This window comes from Rana temporaria, chromosome 8 (assembly GCF_905171775.1).
Source record: "Rana temporaria chromosome 8, aRanTem1.1, whole genome shotgun sequence".
Classification (NCBI taxonomy): Eukaryota; Metazoa; Chordata; class Amphibia; order Anura; family Ranidae; genus Rana; species Rana temporaria.
Window position 1 is genome coordinate 173757806 of NC_053496.1, and position 13037 is coordinate 173770842.

The window sequence follows — 13037 nt, forward strand, 5'->3', positions numbered from 1 at the left end:
AAAATTCTCAGATAAATCTTCTGCGTACTATGATGGGATGTGGTGCCGAGACACACCATACATCTCAACCTTCTCACTAATGCCGAGTAAACACGGTCGGACTTTTCAACGGGCAAACCTCCGTCGGAAACTTCAGACGGAAAAATAGAGAACCTGCTCACTACCCAAGTCCGTCGGAAAAAGTCTGAAGGGGCATACACACGGTCGGAATATCCGACGAAAAGCTCCCATCTGCTTTTTTCACCGGAAATTCCGACCGTGTGTATGCGGCATAACGTTTAACTAAAATATTCCATCTGGGTTGGGTCAGACCTCATCTTTATTGTACAATTGTTTTACAGACGTAATCTTTATTGTACAATTGTTTTACAGACATAATAATAATTCAGCCCACAATACTCCACCATTTGTTCTTCAATGGTCACGTGTCATTTATATTCTCCGGTGGAGAATCTTCTTCTGGACGGGAAGATGGCTTCTCACCAGTGTGAACTCTCATGTGCTTATCGCAGTTCCGTTTATCTGAGAAGCACTTTCCACACTCAGAACAGGGAAAGGGTCTCTCACCGGTGTGGACTCGGTGATGTCTTTTGAGATTTGATTTCTCGGCGAAAGCCCTTCCGCACTCAGGGCATGAGAAGGGCTTCTCCCCGGTGTGAGTCCTCAAGTGCCGAAGATGTTCTGTTTTCTTCGTGAAGCTCAGCTCACACTCGAAACAGGAATAGCGTCTTTCAACCAGGTCATGGGTTTTTATGAGTGTGTTTTCACAATTCTGAGAAGGATGTAGATTATTGGGAGAAGGTTCCTCTGCATTGGGGGGGTCTCTTGACTTCTCTGCTTTGTGAAAGCTTGGTTGGGCCTTTGGGAGAATAGTAAGCAATTTTTTTTTGGGCTTCTCAGAATTAAGGTGACCTGTTGATCTTACCATATAAATACGTTTATGATTTATATTTTGGGTAACAATGCTTACTCCTGGAGAACATTGTACCATGCCGTTGTCTTCTTTATTATGATCTGAAGATAAAATAAGATGTCCCTCTGAGGTTTTCCAGCCATTGTGTCCTCCTGTTGGAAATATATTTTTTACTATAAAAATAATAATAGCATGTTCACTGTTCAAGTACGGAGTCAGTCATGTTGGTCTATAAGTCAACTGTTTCTAAGATCTCTAGTATAGAATTAGGTACAGTAATGACAACAAAGGATGGACGTTAGATAAGGTGACATTATAATGAAGAGATGGACCTTTCATATGGTGTACAGTATCTCCTCCTCATTTGTTGGGAACATGACGTTATATTGAGGAATGGAGATGGACCTTTCATATGGTGTACAGTATCTCCTCCTCATTTGTTGGGAACATGACGTTATATTGAGGAATGGAGATGGACCTTTCATATGGTGTACAGTATCTCCTCCTCATTTGTTGGGAACATGACGTTATATTGAGGAATGGAGATGGACCTTTCATATGGTGTACAGCATCTCCTCTGCATGGGATGTGGTATACAGTAGGTACCAGTGGCGGCCCATCCATAAGGGACGCCGCCCCCCTAATCCATGCGTCTGGCCTCCTAATCTACAGGCAGGGCACCGGACGCATGGATTCCAATGTGTTTTTTTGTTTTTTTTTGTTTTAAGCACATGATTAGAGCCTGAGGCTCTAATTGGCTTCAAATAAGGGTGGGCTCGGGGCGCAGAGCATTGTGCCCAAAAACCCACCCACTTGTGTGGCAATAGCAAATTAATATTCGCTATTGTCTTCCCGATTCTCCGCAATCCGCATACCTAAGCTTGAGGAAAAGAAAGTAAAATGTGAACAAAGGAACATAGAATAACCAAATCTAGGGCCCTCAATATTACACTTTCTGAATCCACTGTTTCTTTACTGAAAGAAAACTATGGATTCAAGTGGGACACCTCTTATATCAAATACCTGGGTGTCAATTTGACCCCCAATATACAGGATCTATATTTGGCCAATTTTCCCCCGATGTATAAGAAACTTGAGAAGGATTTAAAAGACTGGGGTACTCAGAATATAGGCTGGATTGGTAGAATTAATTCGGTCAAGATGACTCTTCTTCCTAGGATTTTGTATCTTTTTCGATCATTGCTCATACCGATAATAAAAAGCCAACTAAAATCCTTCCAAGGCAAGATTACCAAGTTTATTTGGAACAGAAAGGGTCCACGCCTTCCATCACGTACTCTATATAACTTACCTGGACAAGGCGGTCTGGGAGTACCTAATTTAATATGGTACTATCAATCAGCAAGATTAGCGCAATTGTCAGAAATGTATCTCAAACACGATCGTCCTGATTGGATAGACATTGAAGAGCAGGCGACCCCAAATCTAACGATAGAGGATTTAATGTGGTGTCTTACCAAAAAGAGGCCTTCTATATTATCACCGACTCTATCTCAGGCTTTAGTCTTATGGGATTCACTTAAGAACAATTCCTCTCTAGTTTCTAGGGGTAGGCCTTTATCGAGTATATTTCAAGACCCATCTTTTGTTTCAAAAATAGATAAAGACTCCTTCAAATGGTGGCATGATAAGGGGTTGTATCGTATAGGACGCTTCTTTTCACATTCAGGTCCTCTCCCTGGACAGCATTTCATTGATAAACTAGGTCTCCCTGTTTCGGAAAAACTGAAATTTTCTCAGCTGCATGACCACGCACAAAGCCTATGGGATAGTGACTTGATCTCTGGATTTTTGACACCTTATGAAAGTAAATGTGATCAGGATTTGATCAGGAAGGGAAATATTTCAGTTATCTATAAATCGCTTGCTGCTAATAACACCAAATTACCTCATATGCTGGCTTGGGAAAGGGAACTTAATAATGATTGGGACTTATCGGACTGGTATAAAAATTATACCAGATCCATCAAAGGTTTTGTCAATATATCTCTTATAGAAGCTAACGTAAAAATGTATACAAGATGGTATTTAGTTCCTCTTAAACTGGCCTCCATGTATCCGTCAACTTCATCCCTATGCTTTAGAAACTGTCAGGGATTGGGGTCCATGATACACATTTGGTGGGAATGTCCCAAAATACGGGGATACTGGAATAAGGTGTTTAATATTGTCAGACGAGTCACAGGATGTAACTTGCATCAATCCCCTACAATTGCTTTACTTAATGGAATGTTACCTCAGATTTCCAAGGTTACTAGCAGGGATGGACTGGCCATTGGGACTACAGGGAGTTTCCCGGTGGGCCGATGGCTCAGTGGGCCGGCTTCAGTGACAGCGGACTGCCGCCCCCCTCCACTCCTCTGTCTCTCCCTCCCCGCAGCGCTCACCTGGGGGAACAAAGAAGCAGGGGGGACGACAGAGGATCATAGGGGGAGGGGACAGACAGCTGGCTCAACAGCTATGGCCTGGGAGTTTCTCACTTCTACCTAATCTTGTCCCATGGGGGGGGGGGGGGACCAAACTGATTCTTTGCCCCGGGTGAAATAATGTCTAGCTTCCCCATTGGTACTGCCTATAAGAGGTGCAGTACCAGCCCTTCTACTCTAATAAAGTAGAACAGCTAGTGGCCAGTGAAGGGGGAGAGGGGGCTTGGGTGGCCGGGGGGGTGCGGGAGTTGTCCGGCCGCCATGGGAGACACCTGTCAAAGTGGGCCAGTCTGGATGAAGTCCAGGGCCAAATTTTTGTCCCAGTCCAGCCCTGGTTACTAGACAGCTCATCCTATACATTATGACAGGCGCCAGGATCACCCTCGCAGCTGCATGGAAAAAGTCGACTGTATCCATTTTATATATGAAAAGGAAGGTTACATGGATTATGGAACAAGAGAAGAGGGTCTGTTCCATGTTGGATAGGTCTACTCTTTTCTATGAGATCTGGGAACCCTGGTTGAAATACATGGGGATACCTTATACCCCGTGAAGGTTATGATAACATATATGTCTTCATGTTGATGTAAATTAATGGCAGGCAGGCTGCCTAACTCTTCTGATCATCTTCTAACTCTTTCCTTTTTCCTTTTTCACCCCCCCTTCTGCCTTATGTTGTTCTTCTTTCATCTTACCTTTGATTCTTCTTTTGTTTTATTTCGTTGCTTTTATTTTCTATGAGGATGGAAGTTACAATGTTGTACATCCTCAATACGTTTTACTTTCAAAAGATCTGTTTATTTTGAGGTAATTGAAGAATTCCATCCAGCCTTTGGATAATTTAGGTTTGTTGAGGATCTTGAAAATATGTTATCAGTTACGGGTGTGTTAAAGTATTGATTTTCGGAGGGAGGGAGGATTGGAGGGTTGGCTCGGCCTCTGGGACACAGAATGTTCCCGTTAGGGGTGTCGGGGAGGTTGGGGTAATCCGGAATTCTTTTCCTTTGATTAATCTCTATAATTTGGGCTAATACACACATTGTGTTTCCTTTTTATAGACTGTGTGGTATTAATGGACCTAGGGATTCCTTAAATTATAGAGATATTCCTTTTTTTTTTTTTTCCTTTCAAAAATGAATTAATACTTTAGATTACTTTATTCTATATGCTTATATAAACTACCTTACCCTTACCACATTGTGAGGAAAATGTGGAATTGCTAGATATGAGAGGAAGTTAGTAAGATGGGAATAAATGTTATAAAATACACTTAATTTATTATATTTATGTATGCTATTTACATATGTCCTGGTATTTTAATACAATTGTATGCTCTTCTTTTATTGAAAATAAACTTAAACTTGAATGAAAAAAGAAAAACAAACGGTGGAAATTTTCATACATAGTACAGTGGAACCTCGGATTGCGAGTAACGCGGTTAACGAGCGTTTCGCAATATGAGCACTGTATTTTTAAAAATCCTGACTCGGTTTGCGAGTGTTGTCCTGCAAAACAAGCAAGATTCAAACCAAAGAAGTGTGCAGTATCACATTTGGCCTGTTTGGAAATGCTCGGAAATACTCAGTTCCCGAGCCTTTTCAAGGTTTTCCGAGTTCAGCCGAGCTGGCCTTTCTGGGTATTTTTGAGGCTCTCCGGCGCCCCCCACCTCTGGCCACATGCGGTATTGCATACCATTGAAGTCAATGCGGAACAAATTATTTTCATTTCCATTGACTTCTATGGAGAAACTTGCTTTGATATGCAAGTACTTTGGATTACGAGCATTCTCCTGGAACAGATTATGCTTGTAATCCAAGGTTCCACTGTACTTACCTGTGATGACATGTAGAGAGGATTCCTTCTTGGCAACTGTTACTGTTTCAGCTTCCTTTATAGACATCTGGTTCCCTCTCACATACATCTTTTCTTCCTCTTTAACTTCAGTTTTGACGTCAATCACTTCTTGCCCCTAAAATCACAAAATCATTACAAGGACTATTATCATGAGGCTACATAGAAGAATATCATCTAATAGAGTTTAAAGACAAGTTCAACGTCCTCAGTCCCAGCTACCTGATGATCATGGTGAGGGATGGTGCGATCTTCCTGTGTGGAATCCCAGGGTCGGGTACATCTCTCTGGTGGGTTCCCATTACTGGATCCATCTGTAGGAAACACATACACTGACTGAATACAAAGCACTGCTTATAGACCTCTTAATAAACAAGGGACAATAAAAGCTTCATTGGACGCAACGCGTAAGGGCGGTCAGATCATTGAGTCAGATGAGGGGGATCTAGGTGGACCCTCCGTACTGTTCTCTCCTTTACAATAAAGTCTCCTCTTACCCGGTGATGTGAGGGGCGGCCGATTCTCCATCATGATGTCCTTGTAGAGATCCTTGTGTCCTAAACACTTCCGCTCCTTTATCACACCATCCTTCTCTTCTTCTTTTATCTCTTCTTTGATACTAACATTAAAATTGTTCTGCTTTCTCTGAATAAAAATGTAAAAAACAAAATAGAAAGAAGGTCTCTGCTCTTCGATGGAGACATCTCAACATCAACATTGTAGGGACCTGCCATGGAGACATCATAACTACCTATAGGAACCTGACACACACAATGATACAGTCACCATCCAGACACACCCCTTGTCTGTTACTGGATAATGTCCCAGAATTCCCGGCACCGCTCACCTCTCCTGTCAGGAGGTCAATGATCTTGTTTGTGACTTCGAATATCTTTTGTTCATTGTTTCTTTCAGGAACCAGTAATAAATGTAGAGGAACCGTAATAGAGTAGTCTCCATCTCCTGATGTCTTCTTCACAACTATGTTATCCTGTGGAGAGAGATTAGCAATCAATATATACATTTCCCAACAAAAGAAGTTACAACTTACTGCCATTATTGTCCCTCTTTGATAGGATTTGATCGATGACCTCTCTCTCTTTCAGAGGTAAAGATATTTTTTCTCATATTTGTACTGTATATAAGCCTTTGAGTTGTTTCCAGTCACATTGTATTAGTGACTACTCTGCTAAGATAATATCATGACTATGGTATAGCCTATGCAAACCTCTTATTACATCTTAATACTACACCCCCCCACATAACCTGTAAATAACCAAACAACACCTGTTTCTGCGTAAATTGCCCGCACCGGCCATTTTATTAAACGTTTCAAACCATAAACTTTATTAACAAAAAAACAATATTCCCCCAGATACATCTTAACCAACGTTGAGGATCCTTGGAGGCACTAACCAAATGTATCACCGCATCCACACAAGGTCCCCAGTCACGGCCGCACTGACTCGGGGACGACACCACTCTACACCTTATGCCCTGTACACACGATAGGATTTTCCATCAAAAAAAAGTTGGATGTGAGCTTTTGGTCGGATATTCTGACAGTGTGTATGCGCCATCCAACATTTTCTGTCAGAATTTCCACCAGCAAAAGATTGAGCGCAGGTTCTCTATTTTTCCCCGACGGAAAAAGTTCTTGTCGGAAATTCCGCTCTTCTGTATGCAATTACGACATGCAAAAAAACATGCATGCTCAGAATCAAGCAGAAGAGCCGAACCGCCTATTAAATTTCATTGATCTCGGCTCGTCGTACGTCTTGTACGTCACCGCGTTCTTGACGTTTGGAATTTCCGACAAGATTTGTGTGACCGTGTGTATGCAACACAAGTTTTAGGCAACATTCTGTCAGAAAAAAAATCCACTGTTTTCTTGTCGGAATTTCCAATCATGTGTATGGGGCATTACACGCCGATACCCATCTCCCGATGCTAGTTAAACCTTGGTTAACTGGCATCAACCGAGGATACCATACCAAGATGGTTCCTCACTTCTTAATTCCTAATGACTCCAAAGATCCCAAACCGCCATCCCATCACCAAAATTAGCATAAAACATCACCCATAACCTGAAACAAAAAATTAAGGGCGGGAGGGTGGGAGCTGCTTCTTCTTCTGGTGGCAAGGGACTGAGCCTCGGACCTTGGCCCCTCCTGGTATCAACCGAGGACACCATACCAAGATGGTTCCCCACTTCTTAATTCCTAATGCCTCCAAAGATCCCCAACCACCATCCCATCACCAAAATCAGCAAAAAACATCACCCATAACCTGAAACAAAAAATTAAGGGCGGGAGAATGGGAGCTGCTTCTTTCAGTGGCAAGGGACTGAGCCTCGGACCTTGGCCCCTCCTGGTATCAACCGATTTGATGGGGCACACTGGTGGCAATGGATGGGGCACACTGGTGGCAATGGATGGTTACAGTAGCTGCGTTTGTTGGCACAGTGGCGGCAATTTATGGGCACAGTGGCTGCATTTGATGGGCAAAGTGGCTGCGCTTGATAGGCACAGTGGTAGCGTTTTATGGGCACAGTGGCTGCAATTGATGGGGTTTTTTTTTCAGTTTGTTTGCGCCCCCCCAAAAATCTTGAGCACCAGCCACCACTGAAGATGTCTATAGGAGTCGTTAGACCACCAATGGTGGTCAATTTATAGAAGGCCCCAAGTTCAAGTGGCCTGCACAACAGCAGCCTGTTTTTCCCCTTTGAGATGCATTGCCTCAAGTTTGGCAACCCTGTTCAAAATTAATGGGCTGTAACGCACCTTATGCCGCGTACACACGACCGTTATTCATGTCATGGAAAAAAAACAATGTTTTTTTGACACGATTTCTCTCAAGCCTGCCTTGCATACACACGATCGTGATAAAAAATGCTCAAGCAAAGCGCGGTGACGTACAACGGCACTATAAAGGGGAAGTTCCATTCGAATGGCGCAACCCTTTGGGCTGCTTATGCAAATTTCCCATCTCATAACTTGCTTCTGAGCATGTGCGTTTTTTCCCCCCTCGTTAAAGCATACACACAACCGTTTTTCACAATGAGAAAAACGACGACGTGGAAAACCCGACGAGAAAAAATAGAACAGGTTCTAAATTTTTAATGGCCATTTTTCTCGTCGAGAAAAACGCTCTGGAGCCCACACACGGGCGTTTTTCACGACCAATTTAAAAAATGGCATTTTTCTCGTCATGAAAAACGGTCGTGTGTACGCGGCACTAGTGACAACAAATGTTAGTCCTGCTGCATCGTTCTGCAACACAATCTCAAGAGAAAGTAGGATTAAAATGGGCCCCATCATTGGCGTTAGTGAGTAATACAATACGCATATCAAAGGGCGCGATATTAAGCCTCTTTACTGCCTGTCATATGCCCTCTGAAGAAGAACGATCTACGTTTGGATCACTTTTCAGACCACACTCCAGTGCGAAAGAGCCCTAAATATGATGCAACCTGGACACTTTTAGCTGGATTCAGGTACAGTTACGACGGCGTATCAGTAATATACGCCGTCGTAACTCCGAATCTGCGCCGTCGTATATTTAAGCGTATGCTCAAACTGAGATACGCTTAAATGTTGCTAAGATACGACCGGCGTAAGTCTCCTACGCCGTCGTATCTTAGCTGTCTATTTACGCTGGCCGCTAGGGGCGTGTACGCTGATTTACGCCTAGAATATGTAAATCAGCAAGATACGCCTATTCACGAACGTACGCACGCCCGTCGCAGTAAAGATAAGCCGTTTACGTAAGGCGTTTTCAGGCGTAAAGATAAACCACCAAAAAGATGGCGCAGCCAATGTTAAGTTTGGATGTCGGAACAGCGACAAATTTTTTACGTTTTACGTCGTTTGCCTAACTCGTCCGTGAATGGGGCTGGGCGTAAGTTACGTTCACGTCGAAAGCATTGACTATTTGCGACGTGATTTTGAGCATGCGCACTGGGATACGTTCACGGACGGCACATGCGCCGTTCGTTCGGCGCGTCATTTACGTGAGGTCACAATTCATTACCATACAACACGCCCACTACAGCCTACTTTGAATTACGCACGCTTACGCCGGCCCATTTACACTACGCCGCCGTAACTTAGGACGCAAGTTCTTTGTGAATACTGTACTTGCCTCTCTAACTTACGACGGCGTAGCCAATATGAGATGCGCTACGCCCGCCTAAAGTTAGGCACAGCTACGTGAATCTGGCTATTTATTTTCCATTCAAAATTCATATATGGGAGAAATGTTAAATTTTCTCAACAATTTTTTCAGCAAAATTATTTCAAATCTGTAAACAAAATCTGGGTGATTTAGCAAAAAAAATAACTGTTTAGAAACCCCCAAAAAAATTTGAATTTTCCAGCTGTCAGTAACACAAATTTTGTAAAACGTAAAAAAATTAAAATAATAAATCCGTAAAAATAATATATTATTATACAGAAACAAAAGTTAAGTATTTGCAGAAATTTTACGAAAATTTTGTAAGCAAAAAACGATGTCCATTGGCAACTTCCCGGAGATTTGTTTCCCGAAATAAAACAATTTTTTTGCTCGGCTATCAATTAAGAAAAATGAAGCAATCGTGTTGGTGGCGCTCCCAGAATCCTCCTCACCTCCCCGGTCAGCAGGTAGATGATCTCCAGGGTGAGCCGTAATATCCTCTCAGTCACGTTGCTGCAGTTTTCCTCCATCGCTCACGACTCTGTTGCATTCACTTCCTGCAACAATAGTGCCCATCCCCCCTAACACTCGGCATCATGACTAAAATGCAGGCTCTTCTGTTGATTGGTTATTTTCGGCCATTTTGTTGTAGCCCAGCAAACCTGAAGGAACACACTGTTCATCATAAAATAATGCTCAAACCTGAGGACCTCTAGTAATACACACTAAAAATTACCAAGGGATGAATTTCTAAGGCATGTTTATTTAGTTGTATGCCAAAATCTCTTCATATAAATTTATATATATATATATATATATATATATATATATATATATATATATATATATATATATATATATATATATATATATATATATATATATATATATATATATATGAGCTACAATAAAATGGCTGCCCCCAGAAGCTTTTCCTCATTGATTACTTGGGATGAGGTTTGCTGCAATGCAACATACTTTATCTGTTTTTGGTTCACCGAATCGGCAAATTGAATGGCCTGGTTTGGCCAGTTTACACGCCCAAACCTCAAGCTGCTGCTGGCATGTGGATTCCCCATAATTCATACCAGGGATAAAGATCTGGTATGAAATTTGGGGGGACCTGATAAAGATGTTAATGAGGGGGGGGGGGGGGCAATTCTCAGCTTTCAGCGCTGTCACGCTTTGAATGACAATTGCGCGGTCATGCAACGCTGTACCCATATGACATTGTTATAATTTTTTTCACACAAATAGAGCTTTCTTTTGATGGTATCTAATCACTGCTGGGTTTCTTATTTTTTGCTAAACTGACAAAAAAAAGACTTAAAAAGTAAAAAAAAATCACAGTCTGCTAAAAAAAAAAAACAGGTAATTTTTCTCCTTCACTGATGGGCACTGATAGGTGGCACTGATGGGCTCTGATAGGTAGCACTGATAGGTGGCACTGATAGGTTTTGATAGGTAGCACTGAAGCCCACTGATAGGCGACACTGATGATGAGGCACTAATAGTCACTGCTTGGCAGTACTGATGGGCTGTGATAGATAGCACTGAAGCGCACTGATAGGCGACACTGATGATGGGGCACTAATAAGCACTTTTTGGCAGTACTGATGGGCACTGATAGGTGGCACTGATGGGCTCTGATAGGTAGCACTGAAACGCACTGATAGGCGACACTGATAATGAGGCACTAATAGGAACTGCTTGGCATTACTGATGGGCACTGATAGGCAGCACTGGTGGTGGGCACTGTTGGGACTGCACTGATGGGCTCTGATAGGTGGCACTGATAGGCTCTGATAGGTAGCACTGAAGCGCACTGATAGGCGACACTGACAATAAGGCACTAATAGGCACTGCTTGGCAGTACTGATGTGCACTGATAGGCAGCACTGGTGGTGGGCACTGTTGTTGGGCACTGTTGGGACTGCACTGATAACCAGTGCCCTGATTATCAGTGCCGATGTCCCTTTAACAGAAGCCGGATATCGGCTCTCTTCTCTCCTTGGGCTATCAGTGTGAGGAAAGAAAAGTCAATCACAGGATGTAAACACAGGACAGTTATCAGCTGTCATTGGCTAAAAGCTGATCACGTGGTAAAGGGCCGCAGTGATTGGCCCTTTACTACGTGATCAGGCCTGGTATCAATTATGGGAAATTCCCACTTCAATTTTTTTTTGTGTCCTCCATTAACATCTTTATCAGGTCCCCACCCAAATTTCATACCAGATCTTGCAGACTGCCTTGCCAGGAAAGGAGAGTGCTGCCCCCTCCTGAACCATAACAGGCCATATGCCCTCAACATGGGGGGGGGGGGGATACTTTTTGCCCATGTTGTTGAGGGTAGGCCGTAGGGGCCTCTTCCTCACAACCCTGACACGGTGGTTGTGAGAGTTTGTGGGCTGAGGGAATTTTCAGAATCTTAAAGTCCTCTTTAGCAATATGGGGGCCCCCAAATACCAACACCCAATGTGAATTTATAGGGGTGGTATCTGGAGTATTTATTAACATTTTACTGCTTGCATCTTGGATTCAGGAAATGGGTTTGGATGGCTTCTCACTGGAGCTTAGCTTCTGTCCCCTCCTCGATTTCCCTCTTCTGTCCTTCCTGGGTCAGTGCAAACTTTAACAAATCTCATGCGGCCCTCTCAGTTCGCCATTTCTGTACACACAGGGCATAGTTGCCAACATTTGAAAAAAAATTCCAGGGACACTTTGCAGCACAGCTATTAATTAATTACCACACTCACTTCCCCGAAGCTCCACCCACTCCGCAGTATGTACAGGAGAGGAGGAGTGCAGAGGGTATGATGGGGGCAGTGTGTACAGGAGAGGAGGAGTGCAGAGGGTATGATGGGGGCAGTGTGTACAGGAGAGGAGGAGTGCAGAGGGTATGATGGGGGCAGTGTGTACAGGAGAGGAGGAGTGCAGAGGGTATGATGGGGGCAGTGTGTACAGGAGAGGAGGAGGAGTGCAGAGGGTATGATGGGGGCAGTATGTACAGGAGAGGAGGAGTGCATAGGGTATGATGGGGGCAGTATGTACAGGAGAGGAGGAGGAGTGCAGAGGGTATGCTGGGGCAGTGTGTACAGGAGAGGAGGAGTGCAGAGGGTATGATGGGGGCAGTGTGTACAGGAGAGGAGGAGTGCAGAGGGTATGATGGGGGCAGTGTGTACAGGAGAGGAGTGCAGAGGGTATGATGGGGCAGTATGTACAGGAGAGGAGGAGTGCAGAGGGTATGCTGGGGCAGTGTGTACAGGAGAGGAGGAGTGCAGAGGGTATGATGGGGCAGTGTGTACAGGAGAGGAGGAGTGCAGAGGGTATGATGGGGGCAGTGTGTACAGGAGAGGAGGAGTGCAGAGGGTATGATGGGGCAGTATGTACAGGAGAGGAGGAGTGCAGAGGGTATGCTGGGGCAGTGTGTACAGGAGAGGAGGAGTGCAGAGGGTATGATGGGGGCAGTGTGTACAGGAGAGGAGGAGGAGTGCAGAGGGTATGAAGGGGCAGTATGTACAGGAGAGGAGGAGGAGTGCAGAGGGTATGCTGGGGCAGTGTGTACAGGAGAGGAGGAGTGCAGAGGGTATGATGGGGCAGTGTGTACAGGAGAGGAGGAGTGCAGAGGGTATGATGGGGGCAGTGTGTAC

The 13037-nt window shown here is 43.9% G+C and overlaps 2 protein-coding genes across 2 annotated transcripts in view; one reads left to right on the top strand and one right to left on the bottom strand.

Moving 5' to 3' along the window:
* The window catches only part of LOC120909420, a 173209-nt gene that overhangs the window by 97407 nt on the left and 62765 nt on the right, over positions 1-13037 (bottom strand). The gene's annotated exons all lie outside the window — the stretch shown is intronic.
* LOC120909427 lies at positions 2121-4190 on the top strand. The gene is made up of 2 exons (XM_040321198.1): positions 2121-3184; positions 3695-4190. Exons 1-2 carry the CDS (start codon positions 2300-2302, stop codon positions 3911-3913), a joined length of 1104 nt encoding a protein of 367 aa, XP_040177132.1. The 5' UTR covers positions 2121-2299; the 3' UTR covers positions 3914-4190.

Coding starts and splice junctions, on each gene's coding strand:
- LOC120909427 (XM_040321198.1), top strand. CDS start 2,300: ATGTATCTCAAACACGATCGTCCTGATTGGATAGACATTGAAGAGCAG. Junction 3,185..3,694: donor TGTTACCTCAGATTTCCAAG/GTTACTAGCAGG, acceptor AGTCCAGCCCTG/GTTACTAGACAGCTCATCCT.